Here is a 25756-nt window from a genome sequence, read left to right as displayed (position 1 = left end):
TCTGATAAAAAAAAAAAAAACCCTACAAGTTTTATACATTGTATAAATCAAGTTTTCTCTGTGCATGCAGTTAGTGAAGATTCTGGCATGTTTTTCTTCATATTTTCCTTCCCTGACTCGTTCTTCACCTTCGTCTGCCTCCTCATCCGTCTGCAGAGGCTTCAGGCTTTATGATCTGGTAGGTGATCAGGTACTCCGGATAGGCCTGTGGGCGGCAGAGGGGGCGTTCACTGACACTCAGTAACAGTAACACCTCAATAACTAAAAGCTGAGTTGAGTTGCCATACAGGTGTTAAACATCATAAATGCAGTTTACTTTCAGAGAAAGTTTTAAAAGCCTTTTGTTAACAGAAGTCTGAATAAAAACAAAAGAACAGCAAGTTAAATCAAATCCTCCTCCACACCATTAATCCTGTTTAATCCTGTTACGATCCCATCAAACTAGCTCTGAGCACTCAAACATCTATAAAGCTAGCATAAATTAAAAACTGAGTTCATTCAGGTGACTCACAAATTAACATCTGTTTAAATTTACAAGAAAGTGCATCATTTAAACCATATTTACAAAGTTATATTGAACAATGACATTAATTTAGTGACTTATGATGGCACAAAACTTTGAAAGGGAAAAACTAGAGTCGAGAAATTTTAAAGACTTTTATTGGCTTTTAATTAATTCTGTGAATGTTGGTGAACCACTAATAATTATTATTAAACAGAAACTTATTAGAAAAAGAGAGACACCAACGACACTTATGGCAATCAGTTGGCCGTCAGGTATTCTTGGATGAGATCCTGCTGGCTGACTGTGACCAACTACTGATGTTTGGAGACAGCCACACATTTACCTCCCTGCTGAATCGCCGTCAATGATGTTTGCATTTGCAGGAAAAAGACAGGAAGACAGAAAATGTGACACGCCTGAGTGAAAAAGCAGCCTCCTCCTCTTCATCTTCTCAATCTGCTGCTTTGAGCATTAAAGCCAACCTCCGCATGTAATGTGACACACTTGTAGCACCGCTGATTGCTTGAGTGGACATGTATTCATGCCGCATTGTGAAGTACCTCTTCTGAGAAGCTACTGGTTTTGGCAGAAGACTTTAGAACATGTCCAATTGTCTGAGCATGAGCTGCACTCTCCAGTTATTCAATGACTGTCATCTGGCTGTTTATGTAGGAGACGAGTCTGCCCTTCAGAGGAAAACTGAAGCCAACATGGCTGTGCTGCAGCAGTTTTAATCTACACCACAATGCTCCATAGTTAGTGTACTTAGCTGGTTCAGTTTTTTTGGTGTTAAACCTTTAATAAACCCCCTGAACATTATTCAAAACTTCAGCTCTCACTGTTGCTTAATTAACCCTAAATATCAAATTTAGATTCTCTGGTTTATTCTAAACCAGAAACTTTAACCAAAGAAAAGGTACCATCTCATTACTAAACCAAATTCTTAATGATGATGAGGTGTTTCTGACCTGTTCTCCTCTGTAGATGACGTACTCCGCCAGAGCGAGGCCGTTGACGCTCGGTCTGCCGGTGACGGAGTGGTGGCCTGGCGGTGAATGAGCCATCTTCATGGCACTGAACTGGAGGAAGGATTTACCCAGCGTCACCCTGCAGAACAGCAGGTGCCTGAAAGAAGCAAAAAAAAAAAAAAGAAAGCAAAGCGGCAAAGATAAGCTGTAACTGACTGCTGAGGACAAGGAGAAGTTAAAAGGCTCAGATAGGACAGTTTGATGTGAGGAATGTACTGATGCTGGTTTGGACAGAAAGTACTCTAGAACAGTCTGTGTTGTTTGGGGATGGAGGGTGGAGGCCCGGTGATGTACCTGTGGCAGATGTAGCAGGAGCGGTCTTTGTGAAGCGGACAGCCCGTCCCTCCACCAATACCGTAAACGTACTGGTTACTCTTTGATGAGTTCTCTGCAAAGTAAATCCCAGCACCGAACATCCCACCTATGTAGGCATGCCGTTCGTCAAAACCTTTATGGATGATGGCATTGACGAATGGGGAGCCTGAGAGGGAGCAGTATGATTAAGGCTCATGGTGATTTCCGCAGTTACACATTACAAACATTTCATACAACTGCTACTACCCCTACAAGTGCAACCTCTACCGTTACTACCACTACATACTAGTTCTGAGAACAAGTCTAAAAAACACTGCCTGATTTAAATTTGGCCAATCTCACATTCAAGGTCATCTTCTTGGGCACATCCAGACAGATCCCAGGATGACTGACAGTTTTAGATCTCCCTCTGGAAGTCCCATTTTGACCAGTAAAGCCTTGAGGACAAGCAGACAGACAGCTAGACCCAGGGGATACGTAGTCATTCCTATTGTACTTCTCTGAAGGCTGCTCTAAGTCAGCCTGCATGTGTAGTTGGTGCAATGTAATGTAAATTCTCATTATAAGAGTCAGCGTGATAACAGAAAACAGGCAGGCAAGAGGACATCCACGTGGACATTCACCGTCTGATGATCAAATTTGTGTTACCCAGACTCGAGTAGACTTGCGAACATGGAAAATATAATCCATACCTTGCACTCGGTGACATCACCACAAACCACAAACGCTGGTGGTGATGAGATCTGGGTCCACTGTTTACCAGCAAATATCAGAAGTCTGCAGACTTCTAACATCCTGAGTAGGACGCTCAAAGGAAAAAATCTGAGCCCCCGGTGTGCGCCATTATGTGCTGGCTTTGTGCACATTGAGTTTTTGGGCCAGAGCAACACAATCTTCACTCATAACAAGGACCACTTGCCAGATTTGCCTCTGTGATTTCGTGCACTTCCTGAAAATGAAAATCATGATGAAGGATAGCTGTTTTGACACACTGGAGGAGATTCAGAGGAGAAGGAGAGACAGCTGGACCTCTGCTAAAAGATCTAAAAATAGCAGCTGTGCTGACAACAGCCCAGCGATAAATGTGGAGATAATCCCTTAAGTTGGACTGGCCAAATTTAAATTATGCAAGTTTTTTTTTTTTTTTAAATTAACTCACTATATTCTGTGACTTCTGCTACAATCATGAAACTTCACCTGCTTCCTCTTATAAAATAATCCTCAAAATTCTGACCGTGAAAGAGCATGCGCTCGTTGGAGTGGTTGTGGTTTTCCTCAGAGACTTCCTTCCTGCGGTGGCTGTACCTCTCCCACAGCTTCTTGTTGCAGACCTTCTGAATCTGAAATGCAGGATGAGCTAAGAGTCTGTCTGATATCGGATCATGCCAATTTGCTCTGACGTGAGAACAGAACAGGTAACAGTCCAGAGAATTCTCAGGGCGCGAGCGCTCATCATGTGTAATGGCTCATGCACACTTTACTCAAGCAGCCCAGCAAGTCAAACACAGTATTTCCTACATGAGATCTCATATGGTTTATCTCTTATCTGTCTTGTGCAACATGTGAGAAAGAACTTCAGACAATTTCATGATCTGATTCTTACGACTTTCCCCAGAGTTCATGTGAGGAGTTCAAATTTTGTAAGTTTACAAAAATATGACAAACTACTGTATAATCTGGCAGAAATGGTCTGCAGAAAATGACACAAAAGCATCAAAGATACAGATTTCCAGCCCTTCACAGCATTAACAAGGGTTTAAATCACATCATGCTACCTTAACCAGGTTGTATCTGTTAAAGACTCCTCCAGCATGGCCGCCGTCTCGGTGCTCTCTGATTGTACTCTGCATCTGAAGAACACAAACAAAACAACATTATGACCACCTGTCTGCTACTGTAGCCCTTTGTGCTCGACCACTAAAACAAAGCCAAGGGACCCTGTGCAAATGAAATGCTCCTCTGAAGATGTGCAAAGTGTTTACTTATCTGATTCAAGAGTTTCTGAGTTAATCTGAGAGACCCAAGAAGATTAGGTCTCATTATTAGTGTCGGTATCATCAGTATGAGCCAGTACCTCCTCCTCCACTGACTGGAACTCCTTGTCATCGGCTGAGAGGTCGATTAAGATGGTCCCGCTGTTGGCCGTGTTTAACGTCAGATAAGGATTCAGACCTGCCACAAACACACAGAGACTTTACTGATCGAGACTCGCCTACATTTGATGTAAAGAAACTTCTTAAAGCACAACAGTCTGAGTCAAACAGACGATTAATGACTTACAAGCTACAAATCATTTGAAATGAGCAATTTATAGTGACTGCTGTTTTATAATGAATGAAACAAACTTACAGCCTGCATTTTATTTTTATTACAACTGAGTTCATCATGTCCACCTACTTTAGTTCATTTGTGAGCATAACGTGTGTTTTCAGTAGCTTCATTGCAGGAAATTAGAGGAACGTGTTTAAGTTATTAGCCGCAGTGATTGAAGTTTACATGCGAAGTTACTGAACAACGGAGACCTAACAACTGGCTTTCATCAGCAGGTGGATGAGGCACTGGGGACCTCAAAGGAGGAGGAGCTAAGAACTGAGGGGTCATGCCAAGACTCAGAAACAGAACTAAGGATTGTTTTCAGTTGTGAATCTTGCAAAGCTACTCTAGCAAAGTCCAATAATGAAAATGTAGCACTCATAACGAGCAGAATAGTTCCACTTTAAGTGAGTGTGTGTGTGTGTGTGTGTCCTCACTCTGCGGCCCACTGATGAGCCTCTCCACTCCTTTGATGATCTTGTGTCTGTGTCCGTAGGCGTTGATGCCGATCTCCTTCAGCTCGCGATGACCCATCTCCACCAGAACATCTAGAGTGATCTGTGCACACAGTGCACACACACGCAGCGCACGCACACGCACACACACACACACGCACACACACACACACACACACAGACACACGTTTGCTGCCTGTGAAAGGACATTCCTGGGTCCATTTTGAAACCTTAAACATCCCAAAGAAAAACTTAGCCTCACCTGACTGTAACCAGAACCCAGAAACCAGGTCAAATTTGCCTCTAAGTGAAGACAAAAGGTCCAAAACTGAGACCTGTCCACTGTTTCAGAACACAAGCACCCAGTATTGGTACATACAAGCTTTTTTTTTTTTTTAAATATTAAAAAAAACATTATCAGACAGCTAAAACTGATATAGTCTGAGAAAAATAATTTACAAAACGTCTGCACTCAAAAAAAATCTATATTAAAATGAATATCGATGTGACAGGTGTCACCCAAAGCAACTGATTTATGAGATTTAGGTGCAGTCATGAAAAAGAGCATTCACACAGGACTCCACCCTTATTGCTTCCATTGGATAAGAATCTAAGTAGCAACCAGGTGCTGCTGATCAAATGCAGCTGAACTGATCATCAGCAAGTGTGAGTATCTCTATAAAAGCAGAAGTCTGCCAGAGCTCAGTTAGTGTGTTAAATGTTAAAGTACATGACAATTAGAAAAACACTGAACAAGGACGGTTTGTATGGAAAGGCTGCAGGAGAAAGCCTCTTCTCTCTAAAAAGAACATGGCAGCATGGCTTAGGTTTGCAGAGCTGGATCTGGACAAAGACCTCTGGAACAATGTCCCTCGGACAGACGAGACCACAGTGGAGATGTTTGTCCATAATGCACAGCAACGTGTTTGGAGAAAACCAAACTCAGCATATCAGCACAAACACCTCAGACCAGCTGTCAGCACGATGGTGGAGGGCTGAGGATTTGGGCTCCTTGCAGTCAAAATGTGGACCATGAACTCCTCTGTATAACAAAGTATTCTAGAGCCAAATGTGAGAGCACCTGTCCCACAGCTAACGCTTAGCTGTAATTTGGTCATGCAGCAGGACAAAGATCCCAAGCATGTCGGAAATTTACAATGAAATGTACAAAGGACTGCAGAGAATCCCATATACCTGTATTGGAGGTGAAGTTTTAATGCTACCTGCACTGGTCAGTGATTTTAATCCCATCTGGTGAGTATGGGAGTCATTTTTCACCATCTCCTTAGTTGCAATTACATCTGTAATGAGCTTCCATTTGTCAGACAACTTAGCTGCTTCTGTAGTTTAAATCCCTTCCAAAGCCATGTCTAAGTCCTTTGTGTTGAAATGAAGGATGATCTAATGGAAACAAGTTAATACCAATAAAGAGGCCTGTTTTTGAGCCAAGGAGACAAAGAAAACCAACAGAAGCATCCCAGATCTGTTTAACATTTAGCCTAATCAATGGTATTAACAGTAGCTGAATTATAAGGCAGTAGTTCATGTTTGTAGCGTACTCACAGATGTGCAGACCACTGAACCAGGATACCCCTAAAAATGTGATTATTCTCAAGCAAGTTCTGAACTGTCTTTTTCTATCCTTTTAATGGATGCTCCATAGATAATTCTATACAGTGAGAGCAGAATTAATCATACTTCAATGAAAAATCATTAAAATTCCTCTGAAGCTCTAAAAACCTTTTGTTTATTCAGTCCTTTCAATGGAGGGGAAACTTCCTCGAGTTTAAACAGAGATATTCTTCAGTGAAAATTGCTTGTTTAGCTGATCCTCTTGTATGTGCTGTCACCTTTTCGTCACGCCCTGAATGCGTCTCTGAAGAGCAGAAAACCTGCCAGTAGCTTGCAGGTATTGAAGATCTCACCTGCTCCCTGTCAAAGATCTCCAGAAGATTCTCCAATCCCAGATTCTTCAAGAACTGACAGATGCTGAGCTCGGCCCCTGAAGAAGAAACAGTCAATTCAAAAGCTTAACCAAAACAAGACACCACTCATCCACTCAGCCTGGCCTGAGAAATATCATATACTGAGCTAACGGATGGAAATTTCCAGCACAAATGTAAAATAAAAGTTTTCCCCCAGTTTCAGAATCGATCACGACTCTCACACTGAATCTTTATTAGAGTATTCAAATTCATGTTTGTTTCTTCTATGAAGAATGATATCTGCACTGTATGTATAAATGAAAAAGCAACCAAGTCAGATATAGCTAAGTCTGGACAGCATGCATAACTCTGACTCAGCATGCAGCTAACACTTGGAGAGAGCACAATAAAAGGTTGAGATACTAAACTTGTCAATCAGAGGATCAGAACTCGTCAATCAGAAGACAGCCTTGCCCAAACCTATGTCTTTTTGACTCTAATGGGACCATAATTTCCAAAATGCAGATCAGGTTTTAGTCAATAAGACTTGGAACTATTGCCAGAGACCATAATGTCATCTTTTTCAATTTTTTTTCATTATATACAATCAGACTTCTTTTTACATCCAGAGAAGTCGCCCCCTGCTGGCTGTTAGAAATGACAGTTTTAAGGCACTTCAGCATTGGTTTCATTTTTCAGGCCTGGGGGCTCGGTCAACTTGCTGACACAGTTTAATTGAACTCCTGACAAAAACGATTACGTTGATTTAATCTCTGTTTTCAGCATTTAATCATCATCTTCATCACTCACCTTCATCTTTCTTCTCTGCAGCCAGTGATCCCTCAGCTACCGGCAGCAGGGCCGACATCTCAGGAAATGCTGAGGATGATGAAGACGACGGTGGCGGTGAAGATGAGGAGTTTGCAGTAGCAGAGGTATCACTGGTCGCAGCTACAGCTGCTACATCATGGCCAGAGGGGGAAGACATGGAAGGCGAAGAAGGGAGGAGAGAAGGTGTAGGGCAGGTGGATGAGGAGGAGGAAGAGTTGGAGGAGAGGAGTGGTGGGACAATAGCAGCGACAGGTGGAGCACCGGAGGCTGATGCCGCTACACTGATGACTTGGGGTTTGTAACAGCCAGGGAGAGCGGAGGGAGGCATCGCCGCTGTTAGCAAGGCCCGAACGTCATCAGCCTGCAGGAGGAGGGTACATAACTATAAGTACATATTGTTTTATGGTGGACTGTTCCTTTACATCAGCGTGAGACTGACCGTGACTAGGTCCAGCGGTGACTGCCCTTCCTGGTTCCGCAGAGTCGGGTCGGCGCCGTGAGCCAATAGGAGAGCACAGAGCTGCGTGCGTCCCTTCTGGGCAGCCTCGTGCAGCGGAGTGAACGCCCACTTATCAGTGGCATTAACACAAGCGTCGTACTTGATGAGGAGAGCCGCCACATCCACATGCTGGAAGACAGTAAAAGAGATGACACCTGCGCATATTCACACTGAGCAGGTTTTTAATCTAAAAATTGAAAAAAAAAAAAAACGGATTTAGTGTGCATTTGTGTGATGTAGCCTGCTGGTCAAAAATGAAAAACATAACAGAGTGAATGGGGAGAAAGAATGAGCAGAGAGAGATGAGGAGCAGTATGGAGGTGAAGAATGGGGGGGATGAGTGGCTGCTGATGGTTGAATCTCTTCAGACATGGTTTTAATCACCAGATCGGACTGTACAATAGGCCTGAAGAGCCTCTTGTGTGTGTGTGTATATATATATATATATATATATATATATATATATATATATATATATATATATATATATATATATATATAGAGAGAGAGAGAGAGAGAGAGAGAGAGAGAGGAGAGAGAGGAGAGAGAGAGAGAGAGAGAGAGAGAGAGACACTTTCATTGTCCATAAATGCAGGTACAGTCCCCACAGTGTGACTGTGTGAACATCAGTAATACACACACACATACACTCACACACACATTAGTAGTGTCATTTCCCTCCTACTCAGTGAAGAGTCTTTGTATGTTCAAATGTGGCCTCTTCAATCAGCACCTCATCAATCTGTGTGTGTTTTGGTTTCACGCCCTTAAACCAAAAGGGGGCGCCACAGGGGAAAAAAGCTCGTTTAAAGTCCTCACTATTCTCCACACACTGAAGTTCCATTTTTAAAATGCCGCACATGATTAGACTACATTAGAAGGTCACCAACTGGGACAAAAGCACCACCATGTGGTCAGTTACAAAATTACAATCGTGTTTTGCTCTCCTGTGTGCTTTCAGCCAGAGACAGCTTTCAGCAAGTTTCTCCAGGAAGTGCATTTTTTGCTTGCTTTTACACTTTTTCATTTGTGGAAAGTCTTGTGTTTGCACTTGCGTTGCTGGTGTTGTGAGGACATAAATATATTCACACAACCATTTTCTGAATTCTCTTTGTCCCATTTTTTGTGCGAAGGTTAGGATTAGGTGTGTGTATACTTGTCTGTGTTTGTGAGGACCAGTTTGAGTTTTGCAGTTGTGAAAAGTGAGGACTTTTTGTCCTCACCATGGGGCAGAGCTTCAGATGGCTGTTTGAGAGCTCAGATGTGGTTTTAGAGTTTTGGGAGTCCGGTTTAGGTTCAGAGTTGTGAAACTGGGATGCTTAAACGCATGTGAATGTTATCCCTGACTCACCCCATAAGAGGCAGCATTGTGCAGAGGGATCAGTCCTCCTTTGTCCTGAGAGTTGACCTCAGCTCCGTGCTGCAAAAGGTACTCTGCCACCTCCAAGTTATTATAGCCCGCTATTGCACAAAAAGAAAAGCATACATATATATTTGTTACAGTCTGTACTGACATTTGGAAAGTTTTTTGGAGAAATTAATACTTTCTTATTATGTTTTACAACTTAAAGAATAACCTACACGATGTTAAATGATGTAGGTTTTTTGAAATTAGTGGACATAAGAGAGGGGGTAACTGCTGAACAGGTAAAGCTGTACTATGTCAAAACATTAGCTTGAATAATTTAACTTCTTTATGGGTTTTTGAACCTTTTTGTTTACGGTTTGTTTTATGTTTACCAATCAAAAATCGTCTTTGCCATCAAGCATTTAGATGTCCCTTGTTCGAGTGTAGTGACTGGTTGGTAGACTGCAGACCGTATATAAAAGATAGACAGGGGGTCCAAACTGAACAAATGCTAAAATGCCTTAAACCATCATTCTTCCTAATTGCCAACAGGGGTGAGTCTTCTGGTGTGTAGCTGATAAGCAGCACGGTGGTGCAGTGGTGTAGCCTCACAGCTAGAAGGTCTGGGTTTGAAGCCACCGTGACCCGGGCCTTTCTGTGTGGAGTTTGAATGTTCTACTCGTGTTTGAGTGGGTTTTCTCTGGGTACTCTGGTTTCCTCCCACAGTCCAAAGACAAACAGTTAGTGGGGTTAGGTCAATTGGTGATTCTAAATTGCCTGTGAATGTAGATGGTTGTCTGTCTCTCTGTCTTAGCCCTGTGACAGTACAGTACAGGGTGTACCCTGCCTCTTGCCCTATGACAGCTGGGATAGACTCCCAGGGTTTCTGAGAGCAGAGAAATTGAGCTTCACACCCAACATAGGCTAATTATGGTAATCATTGCAGGAATGGCGGGCCCGTGATAAATAAAGGGCTAAGGCTACACATGCTAAGGTTAACAAATGTAGATTTGGTGTTTCAGGTGTGTGCATTTATGTACCGGCCAGGTGCAGTGGCGTGGAGTGTCTCCCCTGTGTGTCTCGACAGTTGACGTTGTCTCTAGTGCAGAGTTTCTTTACTCGAGCCAGGCAGCCTTTCTTGGCGGCATCCAGCAGGGCAGCATCACCCCGCAGGAGGTCCTGGATATCTGTGTCGGCATCCTTCACCAGATCCAGAGGTGTGTTACCGTCCCGGTTTTTACGGGTTGGGTCAGCTCCATGCTGGAGACAGGAAATAACCAGAAACTTGAAACTGGCAGTTTGGATATGGTGATCACCTAACATTCACGTTCATCTGTAGTGCTCCTGCTCCTATTCTTCAAGTGTGTGTGTGTGTGTTTGTACGTGTGTACCTGCAGTAGGAGTTTGCAGATATCGTATTTGCCCTTGGCAGCAGCTTCGTGCAGGGGTGTGAACTTCCAGAGGTCGGCCACATTGACTACAGCGCCGTGAAGAACCAGCAGCTCTGCGACCTCATAATGACCGTATGAACAGGCATTATGGAGAGGAACCAAACCTCTGCAGCAGAGACCAAAAGAGTTGAGCGTTCACATTTCCTCATAGAGACAAACCTGAAATTCTCCTTCAGTCCAAATTTGCATTTATCTGATTGTTTGAGTTTCATTTTCACACCTGGACACACTTGCATGACCTTTGCTTACAAATGTGGACACCTTGTGTCGAAAGGTATTTATTTCCTACTTTGTTCTATATTCATGTGACCCTTTAAGAGCAGTAACTAGGGACTTTAATGTAGTATTAGTTATTTTATTCTACACTGAGTGCATGCACAATAAAACTGACTCAACATGGAAGAAAAGACACGAGTGTTTGAGAAACTTGAGACTGAAGATACTCAACGTAAAAATCGCTCCATCTCCAGCCTTACTTCACCACATTTAGAAGATAAAGATCCTCCTCCTCACCCTTTATCCTTGGCGTGTACGTCGGCCCCGTGCTGCAGCAGGAACTGAACGACTGCCAGACGGTTGTAGCCGGCTGCGAAATGCAACGGCGTCGACTGTCGACCCTCCACGTCCCTGCAGTTCACGTTCTGCGCCGTGCAGAGTTTCTGCAGAGCCGGGGAGAAGATACCAATGTAGGCAGTGTGCACAGAGAGAAAGCAGAGAAAGGTAAAAAGGAAATACTGAACTTTGAGTCCTGAGAGCTTGAAAAGAAGGCAACTGGACTTCTTAAGGTTTTCATCTCTCATCCAAGAGACTTCTTCAGTTCTAGAACAACAGGTGGAGAGTCCAAGGTCTTTATTCCTCTCTGAGAAAGACTGTTTGGGAGGAGTAAAGGAGCCCATCTACGCCCACTGTTAACAACTGTCACTGAACAGAGGTAGTGGTCTATGACACCAGCTACCAGCCACCTACAATGCAGTCTTGAGATCCCTTGCCAGGTGTTTCAAGCTTCACTAACATCTTGCCTCATGTGACTTCAATGGGTCGCATGATGGGGTGGGGGTAAGATCCTTTCACTCTTATCACATTTCAGTCATTTAATACATAGATTGCAGCCTACAGTGGTGCAGCATCTACTTCATCCTGGCCTGGGAAACAAATGTTGTTCTTTCATATTTTTAGCATGTTGAATGGCAAATAAACAGTGAATAGTGAATACTTATTTCTTGGCTTATAATGATGATTCACATGACTGACAGTGGGTCAACAACCCTCAGGACCACCTCCAAAGAGGACAACACCTACTAGGGGTTAAATACCTGAGACTCTCCACTGTTTTTTCTAGAACTGAAGAAGCCTCTTGGAGGAGAGGCAAAATGTCTTCAAAACCAAAGAGTTCCAGTTGCCTTACCTAGATGACTCAGATCCTAAATATACAGTGAAATCTGAGTTTTTTGTAGTAACTTTGAGTACATGTGGAAACCTAAAAAATGAAGCCTCAGAACTACCACAGCCTGCAGTTTCTTTAATGTCCACTTGAGGCTCCAAACATGAGTCAGTCCCCATAGACTCCTATGTTAAAACTTTCCAGGAGAAAGAAAGATGTTTACAGCCTGATACAGAAACTGTTTTGGTCTCTGTAGCTAATTTCCCCCTTCATAACAGCTGTACAGGGGGAGAATTATGAAGTTTGCATTATTAGGGGCATGGCCTCTTTGACTGTCAGGTGGATGAAGACACAGGCGGCTATAGCTGCTAGCTGTCTGCTAGGCTTCACCTCTTCACCTTAGCTAACTGGAGTCCCTGAACTAGATTTGCTTTCAAACATCAATGTGCTAAAATAAGTCAGATGGACCAACACAGCATTTTGGTGATGATAAAAATAAGAACGTGTTTCTGTCTTTAGAAAGCAGACCATTCCTCTAACATGACTACTAGAGAGTGTGTTAAAACTACCTTGACGGTTTCCAGATCTCCTGATTTGGAGGCTTCCAGCAGCTGTCGGTCGACTTCAGAGTTCCCGATCAGAGCTCCTTCTGCTGAGAACAAATACACCATGAAACAAAGAAGATCAGCGAAAGCACAATGACTCTTTAAAATATGTTACTGTGGACTGAATCACAGATTCAATTTTATTTCGATTCAATTTTATTTATACAACACCAAATCACAACAAACCATCGCTTCAAAGTGTATTATTCTGTAAGGTAAAGACATTACAATAATTACATGGAAAACTCAACAGTCAAACTTCCAGGGACCACCTCTGCGGGTGTGTCACAGAGTGGGGAAAAACGATTAGAGACGTGAACGAGTTGGTGCTGTACCGGGGACTTCTGTTTAGGACTACTCTTCCTCCTCACAGTCACCCAGCCGGTCTGATTTCCCAGCTGCTTGGGATCTGCTGGGGGAGAGCTAATGGCAGCTAAGCTACCTTGGTCGAGAATTATGGGCTCGACACACGGTGAGCGACAAACGACAGCGACGAATGGGTCGCATCGCCACTGGGGTGAAACCGAACACACGGGACGCGATAGCGACGGCAGCTTTGCGAATCGCGCTCTTACGTCACTCGTCTCCAAGAAATGTGATTGGTTATGAAACTGGAGGGATTTAGACATTTTAAAAGCAGTCCGTGTCAGACACGGCAATAAAGATGAGGAGTCTGAAGATTTTATTGGAACTGACAGAAATCTTGCTGTTAAGTCTCCTCTACAAAAGAAAAAGACAACCTCGCGTTCATCCTATATTAGCACAAAAGTCCTCTCTATCCGTCTGTTTAACGTTAGTCTTGCACCAACACGTTCTCATGTGGCTGCCTTTTATGTTTAACTCGATAATCACTGCGTGAAGTGTCATATAATATAGGAAAGTCAAACACAGCTAAAACGATGCTTTCCTTTCTGCTGAAAGTGGTTGCAGACTGCAGTGTGTAGCATACTCTTCGCTCATTGGTCAGTCAATGAAACTCTTGCTGATTGGTTTAGTGCCACGCGACAGCGACAAAAGTAGAACATTTTCCAACTTTGTTGTGTCGCGTCGCCTGGTCGCGTGTGCACGTCTACGTGTACGAGCTCGAAATTTCACATGCACGAACGTCGCCGGTCGCTTAGCTGGAGGAGGGCAAGCGATTGTCGCCTCATCGCACAAGCTCCATAGGAAATGAATGGAGAGCGAGCGACGTCGCTCCCCGTGTGTCGAGCCCCTTACAGGGCCCTGGCTAGCTACAGGATTTTCCAGGGTGCAGAGCTGGATTTCCAATTCACTGAGCCTGGCAAAAGCTACAAGCAGGCTACAATTATTACAAGTACAGTTACTTTTAAAGGAGGCTGAGGAGTAACTAAACACCTGATACACAGAGCAGGAAAGTGTGGGAGGGACAGGAGATGCAGCCATGTTGCTAGTGAGTCAGCTAAGAGCTAAGCTAAGGGCTGTGCTAAGCTAGTGAGTTCCTTTAAACATACTCAATGAATAATTTGAATATAATTTACAAGTGATTCAGCAAAGAGTGTGCTCTGAATAAAACGTGAAGATTACACTATTGAAATATGTCGTCATCTAGATAAATGGAGCTACACAGATTAAACCACTAATGGATAAAGCAAAAAAACCACTGTGCTGTGGAACAGGAAGTGATACAATACCGCAGTGAGAGCCAACACCAAGTGACAGCGCCTCCGCAGGGAAGACCAGGAAAGATGGACGCAGCCACCACGAAACGACCCTTTGGCATGGAAACTGCTGTTTTTTAAGCTTTAAACTGAGCATTTTGGCCCTTGGAGCCAAGTCAGTGTTTCAAATTTTTCACAACCAGAGGTGCCGCCCTCTGCTGGTCATTAGAATTAATGCAGGTTTAAGGTGGCTTAGAACTAGCTTTAGGCTTCAGGACTCTGTTAAGATCAGTAAAGGTTGATGCTGCCTGTCAGCCCAGGACAGTCTCACTGAAATGGTTGTTTATCTTATGAGTTTACTTCCTGCTAAAGTAGGTAACTTAAAAAAATATGACCATACCAAAAGTCCACATACTTTTGACACAGTGTTTCTACTGCCTGCTTTCCTGATCAGTTCAAATGAGAAACTAATTGATTATTAATAGCTGTGATGATTTCAGGCACCTTGCAGTATCTCCTGTATACTCTCATTGCCCAGCTGTGATGGTGAGAATCCCTGCAGCGACGTGAGCAGCGGGTCGCAGCCGGCGGTCAGCAGCAGTCTGCAGGTTTGCAGGTGTCCGCAGCGAGCAGCTCGATGCAGCGCCGTCTGGCCGAGATGATCCACCGCGTTCACCTGGAAGGAAACGACACCTCAGGTGTTTAGTTTCTGATGTTGCAACGACTGTTTTCTAATGTAAAAAAAAAAAAATAAACGTGAAATCCTTTCTGCCAAACGTGCTCAGGATTAACAACATTTCAGCTGCTGTCTGCTGACCTTCGCTCCGTGTTTCACCAGAACCTCGATGACATCATTGTGAGCTTTCTCTGACGCCATGTGGAGGGGTGTCAGCAGGCTGAGGGAAACAGTGACATCACAAAAGAGTCAGAAACACAGTGTGACAGCACATTTATACAAACATGCTGAACCAGTGTTAACCTGTACAAAGACCCATTTATGCAAATCTATTTTAAATAATAATCCTAATATTGTGAAATACCATGAAACTCCAGAGAAACTTCAAACATACCCTGACACTGAGCTTTGGTCATACAACCTAACAATTTATTCTTTGTGAGAATAAATCACACAGCGTTAATCAGCTGCCCATCTAATGAGCCAATCATCCCGTGGATGTACTCTGACTCCATGATTTTCTGCAGCAGCTCATAAACCAGTCCTCCACCAGTCTGATTAGAGTGACCCTCCAGCTCACAGAGGACATCCAGAAGAGGCCCACATGACATCACCAGCTACATGGAGGAGATGGAGTCTGCTGAACCATGGGATAAGAGACTGAATGATAAAGAGGACGCCACAGAGGGAGCAGAGCTAACTGCTCAGCAGCACCTGAACTTTCAAAATAAGAGCGAGTCAGCTGTCCATCAGCTAAAAATTAAAATAAAACATTTACAAAATATAGCCTGCCCAGGTAAAGACAGTGGGAACAGCTGCAGTGAAATCATCATTGTCACAAAAAGTGTGGCATCACAAATATTGTAGAAATACAGAAAATGAAATGTTCTGATGTCTCAGGACTCACTCTTTAGTCTTCTCGTTGACGTTGGCTCCCTTCCTCAGCAGAAGTTCACACACTTGTTTCCTCTTTGGGTACGGAGAGGCAGACGCACAATGCTGAGAACACACACATACACACACACAGAAATCAAACCACTGATATCTGTTTGAGTAACCCAGGGCAACTGCTTTCATTTTTGTTCATTTTCTCCACAGGAATGAAAACGCCATTTTACCAGCGCCGTCTCCAGAGTGTGCGGATGTTTGAAGTTGATGGTCTCCACGCTCAGATGCTTCTTGACTTGAACCATGTCAGCATCCCTCGCCGCCTGCAGCAGGCTGTGACCTCTGAACTCATCTGGAAAAAAAAAAAAAATAATCCTCAAAGCACACAGTAACCTGTTAATCAGCTCTGTTTGAGTTGCTTTATGACGACAGAAACAGGACGTACAGGCGAGTCGCTCCTTCAGCTGTGCGGTTGGAGCAAGGTCGATGGAGCTTTTATTGTGACAGTTCAGGAAGGTGGGGTTGGCGCCATAGCTCAGCAACAGAGAACACACCTGTACAAACACACAGGGTTACCTGAGTGAGATCTGTGAGCAGGGGTAACGTGTTCAGTGGGTTCACACAACAGGCTGGCGACAGTTTTCACAGGGACTATTTCTTCAGCAGAGCACATAATGTGCTCTGCAGATGTGGATTGTCCAGAGCAATAGTTACTAGTTAACAGTCAAAACACTAAAGAGAAGCCAAAGATTGCTCATTTTTATATTCTATAGTATCTGTCATTTATATTCATATTTACTGGTTATTTGGATGAAGCAGTTGCTTTAAGGAGGAATAGCGCACACAGGCTCTCATGTTAGAAGCTTAAATCATATCAAAGCCTGATGTTTAATCAGAAACAACAGGGAGGAAAACATCTTTATTTAACTTCCAAATATCACACAGAGGTAGGTGGACAAAAGCGCATAATTACATCTTATGTCTTCCACACACTGCAGCAGTGACCAAATCAAACAAAAAAAGGACAATACAACCCCCAGAAACGTAGGAAGAAGCGTAAAAGCTGCATTAAGGAAAACAATTAAATAAAAGGTTTGCAACTTTTTAGAATTAAGTAGACAGATGACATTTTTCCATCCTGAAAATACCTTCTGTTGATGAACTGTGTTGGTGTGCTGTTAGTCCTGAAGGTGTGGACAGATCCAGGATGTGCTGTGACTGGCTGCAGTGAGGTGGGTTTCAGTGAGTGTGCGTGTGTGTGTGTGTGTTTACCTCCATGCGGTTCTTGGAAGCAGCTTCATGTAGAGGCGTGAACTGCCAGAGGTCCATGGCGTTAACGCAGGCGCCGTGCTGCACATGCAGATACGAGGGATTAGTATGAAGCAGAGAACACTGCGCACAGTCCCCACTCTGCTGGATTTCATGTGGATAAAGTGACAGATACCTTTACCAGCAGCTCAGTGACCTCATAGTGGCCGTATGAGCAGGCGTTATGAAGAGGAACCAGGTCCCTGAAACACACACGACACCACATGATTAAAACTGCTTCTGCTTTTGTTACATCACCGCAGAGGTGTAATGCTGTGTGTTTCAGGCACTGGCTCACAGACTGCAGGCCTCTGCTGAGCCTTAGAGACAAAGGAAAGGGCAAAGAAAACCATCAGACACGGTAGCACCACACGGGCCCTTACCCCTTGTCCTTGGCGTGTACATCAGCACCGTGCTGCAGTAACAGCTGCACCGTCTTCACGCGGTTGTAACCGGCAGCCAGGTGTAACGGTGTCGACTGAAACAACAACACAACCCGCTGCTGTTTTATAACGCAGTAACACACCAACACAAGCCTCCATCCAGCTGGTCTCACTGCTGTGACAGAGTTATGATTAATACCACCAACTGCTGACCACCACAAAGACAGAATTTATTTCCATCCACTTAAAATGTGTTAACTTAAACTATTCCATCTATTGGTCTATTAATGTCACCTTATGACCCACCATTTATCCATTAAACTCCATCTATTGGACCAATCACATGCTGGATCCACCACTTATATCTAAACATAACATTTTCAACAGAAGCCGCCTTCAGCTTAGCTTCAGCAACATAATTACAAAGACTCCTGCTTACCTTCCGCCCGTCACTGGCGTGACAGTTGACGTTGAGCGGCGTCAGCAGAGCCATCAGCTTCTCCTCGTTCCCGCTCCTGCTGAGACAACAACATCATGTTCATCCACCCACGGCTGGAGTTTCATAACTATATTTAGGACTTATATTACAGATTAATCTGCTGATTACATTCTAGATTAAGTGAGGAGATGCGTTTTCTCAAAAATGTCAGAATCAGTCTGAAAAATGACAGCTCAAGGTGGCAGATTCTCAATGTTTCCTTTTTCCATCCATCCATCCATCCATCCATCCATCCATCTTCTTCTGCTTATCCAATTCAGGGTCACGGGGGTGCTGGAGCCTATCCCAGCTCCCATAGTGCTGTTATAGTAAAGTTAGTGAACAAGTGTGTGAAGTTTGATGGGTCTAGCTTAAACAGTATGCCTCTATGGTGTGAATTTGAACATCCTAGGCGAGATTGTTCTGGAGTTATCGCGTTCACAAGATTTTCAGAAAACTTGACCTCTGACCCTTTGCTTGAGTTCGAGGTTGCCGAGATTGGAACTCATCCAAGACTTTTAGTAGATGCATCTATTGTGTGAATTAGAAAATCCTAGATCACATCGATCTCGAGTTAAAGTTTTTGTGGACAGACACCAGGAGGCAGCTCCAACAATAGCTCAACTTTTCTTTAGAATGGCTGAGCTAAAACGAGCTGGTTCAACTTTAACAACATCTAAAGATTCATGCTTCAGCCAAATGACATCGAATAACAGGAAAATTGGAGCTGTGTGTGTGTGTTCTGTAATGTTTTTGCTTCATTAGTAATGAAAGCAATGAGACAGAAACCTTTGACTCTACTGTACCTCGCACTTTCCAGAAGCTCATCTTTTCTGTATTCACCTGAAAAAAAACCCCAAAAAACAGGAAAAAGCTGATGAAATGTGTGTCTGAGTTTAAACTATGACCTCTGACCTGTTTCACTTTCAGTCTTAATCACAAGCCCTTCATAAATCATGTTGAGTGCACTCTATTTACCAATATAAGCCAGTACATTACACATAAAAGCACAGAAACATCGGAATCACTTTATGGCAGACGATCACTTTTTGGCACAACACCGGCAACTGTTGAATGTAACTAATAAAGTAACTTGTAAACTAACTTAGTTACTTCTAAAATTAGATAATCAGTAAAGTAACTAAGTTACTTTTTAAAAGAGTAATCAGTAATCGGATTACTTTTTCAAGCTAATTATGTCATCACTGCTTATGAACCCAAACAGGTCCACTCCAGAACCTTCTGTCCCTGTGAGCTCCAGATCTGCTCCTCACCTGTCAGTGCAAACAGGTTTCAATTTCGATTTTGGCTCCATCACAAAAAACGTGTGTTCGACAAAAAAAGATTATTAAAATTATTTTGTCACATTACGCTCCGTATACTCTCAGCCCTGATTTATTCTGCAGCCTTGAGTCTTTGCGGCCCTACAATGTAACCTACGTAAGTGGCCTTGCCGGTACTTAAGCTTGTGCAGGTGTTAATTACCGTTAATTATCGAGCGGGAAATCTACGCCGAAACCGGACCTGTACCTCCCGAGAAATATCAAGTATCGTTCGTTATGTCCCTACCAATCACGGGGCATGATTAGCAAAGGGACGGCAGGGAGACGTCCCTATTTGTAATTACCACCGCACCGGACCCTGATTACCCCGCCCCCCTTTCTATATATTTATCTATTTATTTATTACTTCTTTAATTTGTTATGTATTTATTTATATTAGAATTTATTTATATTTTTGTATTGTACTTCTTTTAAAATTTTATGTTTATATTCTGTATTTTATTTTAAATTTAGTATTTCTTTTCAAGAGATTGTAGAAATGCACTAGATTACAAAGTATTCTCTGTTCTTTAAGTGTAATAAATGCAGTGTTTACAAAGTTAGCGTGTAATCGTGTTTTCATCGTGATTCAATTGACCGAAATAATCGTGATTATGATTTTTTTCCATAATCGAGCAGTCCTACCTGTCAGGACTGCTTTGGCGGATGGATCTGCCAGATCCAGAGCAGTTCGACCGTCGGTGTTCCTGACGGTCGGCTCGGCGCCGTGCTGCAACAACACTGCAGGTGCGCGCGCACACACACACACACACACACACACACACACACACACACACACACACACACACACACACACACACACACACACCTTAGCTTTTAACCTGTTCAAAATAACAAGTGAAGACAGTTTAACAAAAAGGAAGGAAGCAATGATTCGGTAGGCGCTCTTCAGTGGTGCAGGAAACTCTCATTCTTAGAGCAAGTACAAATTCTAACATATTCTAAAGAGTTACTCAGCTTCTCAGTTTATGTTTCTATTGTTTAAGTTTCAGATCATTTTTGAAGGCTCTGATTAAGGAGTACAACAACTATGTGATGTGTCTGGAAGGTTTGGACTGCAGGCTGTTAGTGGACATATTTTCTGACCTACATAACACCACAGGGTGCAGTGAGATTTGAATGTGTAGCAGTTTCAGTCTGTTGAATGTACATTATTGAGGACAGTGGTGTGATTCACACCCTGACCTGATGGTGGCAGTGTTCCATCACTGTTCCAGTGCCTGAACCCAGACGTTGTAACAGAGTGGGTGTGTGGCTTATTATTATCATCATGACGGAGCTGTAGACATTTACAGGTTTATGTGAGAGCAGCATCAGATCCTTTAAGAAAAAACTGGACTTTGTTTATAAAAGGCAGGCATAGCTTCTGGGTCTTAAAATTACCTCATTATACTTATTATGTTTATTATGTTTGGTTTCAAAAAATTGAAGCTTTGAAATTGGAAACCACGTGACTATGACTACATCCATCTTTCATATACAGTAGATGGTTATAAGGCATCCTGGGAATGATGACTCTTCCTCTAACTGCCTCAAGCCTGCTGCTAGAAAAAGAGAACTAGTTTTCCAGACTGCAAAACCAGGATTTCCTTCAGGTATTCCATAAATAGAGTTTTTATACTCTGCATTCACTTTTATTTTAATTAGTTTTTAATATTTGTGTCAGGTAAGATGGTGAGAGGACCGAATGCAGGACACAGAGGCAGACAAAAATGAACAAAATGGAAACCTTTATTAGGCTGGTACAAAAATCCAAAAGCAAAGTCCAAAAGGGAGCAAACAGAAATGCAAAAATAAGATCAGGGTGCCAGAGACTGAACAGGATGACAGCCAATCAGGAGACAACAAGCAAAAGAGACGATGGGACAAAGACAGAAGGGGAATGGGACAGAGGTGAGAGCAATCACCAACAGGAGAGGACAAAGAGGGTGGTGCAGACAATGACAAACAAAATAGAAACAAAACAGGACACAAAGTAAAAACAGGAAATAACCAAAAACTCCAAGACAAGAAGACTCACACTAATCATGATAAGAGAGATATGGTGGGACAGGATGCACTGACATGACAGGCAGGGAGGCAAACGCAGACAAACAACAATAAAATCACATCACAAACATTCAAAAGAACTAAAACTCAACACCATCTCCCAAAACCCCGGGACAGCTGAGTTTCAGTTAGATGCTCATTTAGAGTTTTTCCATCTATTTGCCTGTTTTCAGGAAGATTCTATTAAAAAAAAAAATTTCAGACCTTGTTTCCTGTTTATTTTGATGTTAATTCGCTATGATGAGCTTTCCTATAAAGATCAAACTTTTTTGTGTGTGTCAGTGTGAAGGAACCCCTTCACTTTCCTCTGTTTTTTTGGGTCACAAGAGTTTGTGTCCTGCAGGTGTTTGAATATCTGGGTGCTTTTGTACCTATGCACACGTCGATCTTGCCCTTGATGGCTGCTTCGTGCAGTGGCGTGTAGTTCCAGTTGTCTCTGGCGTTGGCGTCCGCACCGTGGTGAAGCAACAGACTCACCACCTACACAAAAACCCAGACCACACAAAGCTGCAGAGCTCCCTGAAGTTTAAAGGGGAAAGTCGCCATTTTACAGCTCTGGTTATTAACACCTGGATGTACCTCAGCGTGGCCGAAGGAGCAGGCGTTATGGAGCGATATCAGGCCTCCGTCGTCCCTGGCGTGGACGTTGGCTCCGTTCTGGAGGAGGAAGTACACCACGTCTTTACGGCCAAAACCTGGAATGATCAGAGGCCATTCATCAAGCCTGCAACTCATTATTCTTCCTCTGTCTGAGCCCTCTGACGTCTCTGTGTCTCCTCTTACTCTACACTGATAAATTATTCAGTGAAGGTACAGAAAAGCAGAGCGAAGCAGTAACAAGCTAAAGAGGCTGTACAGCTTCATCATCATTATCATCATTGGGAAGGGGGGGGGGGGGCTACATTTAAAGTCTTTATTAACATAGACTTTCTATGAGGACATATTTCATACTGTTACAGATGTTTTTATGTTACTGCTATTCGATAAATCTCATTATAGTTACATATAACTACATTATATTTTTTAAGCCATATAAACAGTTTATGAAAGTGAACCTGGCCTGGTGTCTACAACTCTCTTCTTTATGGTGGCAGAAGCTCTAACCACAGAAATATGTCAAACTTTCATCGTGAACTAATGCAAGACACAATCTTGGATGAACTTGCTTGAAAACATGCTGCATGTCTAAAATGTGAAATAATTCTGAGTAAGAGGTGAAGCTGAGAGTCTGGCGGAAACACGAGGATGTCATCGGCATATAACGAAGGTTTATAAAATCATACATTTTTTAAATCTGAAGTCCAAATCACACCATAAAAACCTGTGAAGAGGGGAGGGTAAACAGCCTGTTACCTCAGAGGTCAGTGAACCATCAGCAGCCTGTGTCTCACCTGCAGCGAAGTGCAGCGGCGTGGATTTCCGGCCCGCTGTGTCCCGGCTGTTCACGTTCTCGGCCGTCACCAGTTTCCGAACCCGCTCCAGGTCTCCGCTCCGACAGGCCTCAAACAGCTCCCTGTTGCCCTCACCGGTACCCAGCTCTGCCACCTCCACCACCACGGGCCCCGGGGACACGGCTCCGCCCCCGAGACCTGACACTCCTGAACATCTCCGGCCAGACGACATGGTTGGAGGAGAGCGGCCTCTTCCCCGTTTCAGGCTGCCAGTTCCGGAGAGCTGGGATGGCGAGCAGCAAGTAGATGAACCCCAGAACCCTGCAGACACTGAGGCCATGCAGGACGACAAGTCCTGGTACCTAGAAGGCCCGAAAACCAAGGAAACCATCAGCTGAAGAACTTTTTAGTCTGTCTGTGGATATGGAAATATGGAGATGCAGAGGTAATTAATAAACATCCAAAAAGCCCAATTTTTAAAATCTTTTTCCAGACGCAAAAACTCTGGCTCCTAAAATCTTCTGTTGCTGCTGCTTCACCAGGTTTACTTCAAAGTCACGGATGACAGATCCTGACACATAAAACCAAAAGTTACTCAAACGCACTAAAGGAAAAGTCAAGTGTTCTAACATTGTAGCTGCAGACTCTGATTTACACACACACACACACACACACACACACACACACACACACACACACACACACACAGTCTGAACGTCTGAATCTGCAAGAAGACTGTGTGAAGCAGCAAAAAGGCAGTTTTCCAAAACCATGACTTAAAAATAATGAAACAGGCTTAAAGTAGAGCATCCCTAATAAAGTCCTCTGGCTTTTTTTTCACTGCACAATTGATGATCGCGTGGAGGCAGATTGTGCATTAAAAATAGTTCGGATTTCCACTGTTAAGTGTCTTCTAAAAACACACGCAGAGGAGTCCTCACCTCTTCACGGAAGCTCGGCATTATGCATATGGTCGGATGAAAACACCATAATAACAATAAGGCTGCATAATATTAGCCAATAAAAGCATCAAAGGAACATGGAGGGATTTCTGCATGTAAAAACATATTTAAGGTTCAAATAAACCCGATTTTTCATTCCCGGAATGAAACGGGAGCGTCACTGGAACCGTGCGGATCACCGAGGTGGACAAACCCTCTACGGATCCATTCATACAGGGGACCTGCGGTGATTTCAATAAAAATGCTTCTAATCAAAAACATAAGAAGAGGCCTCAGTGAACTCACCGCGGACCCCCCGCGACACCCTGCGGCGCGCTCACAGCGATGTTCCGGGAATATCAGAGCTGTTTACAGGCTGGATGAAGCGCTCCTCAGCGGGCAGACAGGCAGGCTCCTCCGTGCTGCTCCTCCATCCTCCTCCGCCTCCGGGAGCGCGTTCTCCCCCCCCGCCGCCCCCCTCCTGTGTAGACGCAGAGAAAACGAGACGCTACAAACGCGTGTAAATCAGAGACGCTCAGAGAAGAGACTGTGTTCGGAACAACCCCCCCCACACACACCCCTCCAACAGAACAAAGGGTGGCTTCATTTAGCTGCCAGGCTCCGCCGAGCGAGCGGAGCTACAACAACGACATTAACAACAACAACAACAACAACAACAACAATAACAATAATAATAATAATAGTAATAATAATAATAATAATAACAAGAAGCAGCGAGGAGCACAAATAATAACACAGCCTGGCGACGTAAGTAATGAGTCTTTACTAAGATTTAAAGGATCAGCACTGTGATGCATGGATGTAATATGAAGATGATACCTGTGTGTTTAAGGTGGGAAGGAGATGATAATCCAAATAAATCCAAATAAAAACTCATCCCACTTAAAAGGTAGATTTTTTAAACTTGGATCTTTAATTAAAATCATTCTGCTATAAAAATGTCACTGACAATGAACTGTTTTCTTTCGGTTGTATTTATTCAGGAAAAATGTAACAATTTCTTTGCCGTCCCTTTTCTGGTGTTTTTTTCTTTTACTTGCTCTTCTGGAGTTTGATGACAGAAATAAACAGACAGAGCTCATTAGCATGGTACCACTGCTAGGTCATAGAATATATTAAAGTCTGAAGTCATTCTTCAATCAATAATATTTTATACGTGAGGTAACTTATATTATGACCTTTGACTATTCTCAATATTACCAACTACATTGTTTGTTTTTTTATGTTAGCACTGACCACAGACAAACAATACAAAACTAGTGTTAGCTCGCTACCTTCGTAGCTAACAGTGCAAAGAAACAGCTCAGTGGAATCTAAAAAAAGAGAAATCAAAAGTTAAGAATTTTCCTGCCATTAGTACTTCTGTCTGTTGTCAACTCATTTTTGAAATCCTCAAGCTTTAGATCTCTTGTAAACAGCCCCAGCTTACCATGAAACATTTTTTCTGGCATCTCCTCTGCTCCTTTGCTTGACATTGGGCACCAACATTACAAAAAAGAAGCAGCCTGATTGGCTCTCTTGTGAACATTCCTCAGATAGAACCTTATTATTTTGTGAATAAAACGCCCCAAAATATATATTTGAAAAACATCTCTTACATATTGTTCATAAGTGGTCAGCAAATAAGTATATGACAATAACTCAGTTTCGTCAAAAATGTCAGAACCTTATAATTCTAAGGGGACGATTTATCTGTGTATTGGTAACAGTTATCTATGCACTGGTAACAGTTATCTGTGATCAAGCCAGTTTGCCCACGTCCTACGATTATAAAACATACACATATGTAAATTATACATGCAATCATATAAGTCTACACAACACTATTTTTCCAAGAAACGTTTGAAAAATAAGAAAGTAAAAGATCAAATAGCATTTTTTTAATGCTTTTCTCAGAGTATTTATGGATCTGTCAGGTTTCCAATATGTGTCCCCCTCAATAGGAAACTCATTCCTACGCCCCTGCCCATCCATGAGGTGAGCAAAGCTTGTGTTACAGTCTC

General features: G+C 43.1%; 1 protein-coding gene across 1 annotated transcript; it reads right to left on the bottom strand.

Moving 5' to 3' along the window:
- LOC115798235 (poly [ADP-ribose] polymerase tankyrase-2-like) lies at positions 1-24140 on the bottom strand. Its single transcript, XM_030755004.1, has 30 exons — positions 24039-24140; positions 22792-23146; positions 21980-22095; positions 21772-21880; positions 19976-20071; positions 18815-18851; positions 17970-18045; positions 17531-17625; positions 17284-17350; positions 17112-17189; positions 16285-16393; positions 16070-16191; positions 15859-15950; positions 15093-15171; positions 14780-14951; positions 12621-12703; positions 11184-11329; positions 10611-10776; positions 10260-10479; positions 9223-9332; positions 7812-8000; positions 7352-7733; positions 6542-6618; positions 4599-4719; positions 3923-4020; positions 3624-3698; positions 3083-3188; positions 1828-2014; positions 1474-1630; positions 1-205 (listed from the first exon to the last, which is right to left on the bottom strand). Exons 2-30 carry the CDS (start codon positions 23129-23131, stop codon positions 143-145), a joined length of 3768 nt encoding a protein of 1255 aa, XP_030610864.1. The 5' UTR covers positions 23132-23146; positions 24039-24140; the 3' UTR covers positions 1-142.
- Between the last annotated feature and the right edge of the window lie 1616 nt (positions 24141-25756).

Source organism: Archocentrus centrarchus, chromosome 19 (assembly GCF_007364275.1).
Source record: "Archocentrus centrarchus isolate MPI-CPG fArcCen1 chromosome 19, fArcCen1, whole genome shotgun sequence".
Taxonomy (NCBI): domain Eukaryota; kingdom Metazoa; phylum Chordata; class Actinopteri; order Cichliformes; family Cichlidae; genus Archocentrus; species Archocentrus centrarchus.
The sequence above is the reverse complement of the archived record's forward strand: the minus strand, read 5'-3'. Positions and strand labels throughout refer to the sequence as shown.

What these genes read in the sequence shown, in the direction of transcription:
- LOC115798235 (XM_030755004.1), bottom strand. Translation starts at nt 23,131, where the DNA reads ATGGCCTCAGTGTCTGCAGGGTTCTGGGGTTCATCTACTTGCTGCTCG. An exon ending in ACACTCTGGAGACGGCGCTG is followed by an intron (nt 15,951 to 16,069) that starts GTAAAATGGCGT and finishes GTGTGTTCTCAG; the next exon opens with CATTGTGCGTCTGCCTCTCC. An exon ending in TCCTGCTACATCTGCCACAG is followed by an intron (nt 1,631 to 1,827) that starts GTACATCACCGG and finishes TGCTTCTTTCAG; the next exon opens with GCACCTGCTGTTCTGCAGGG.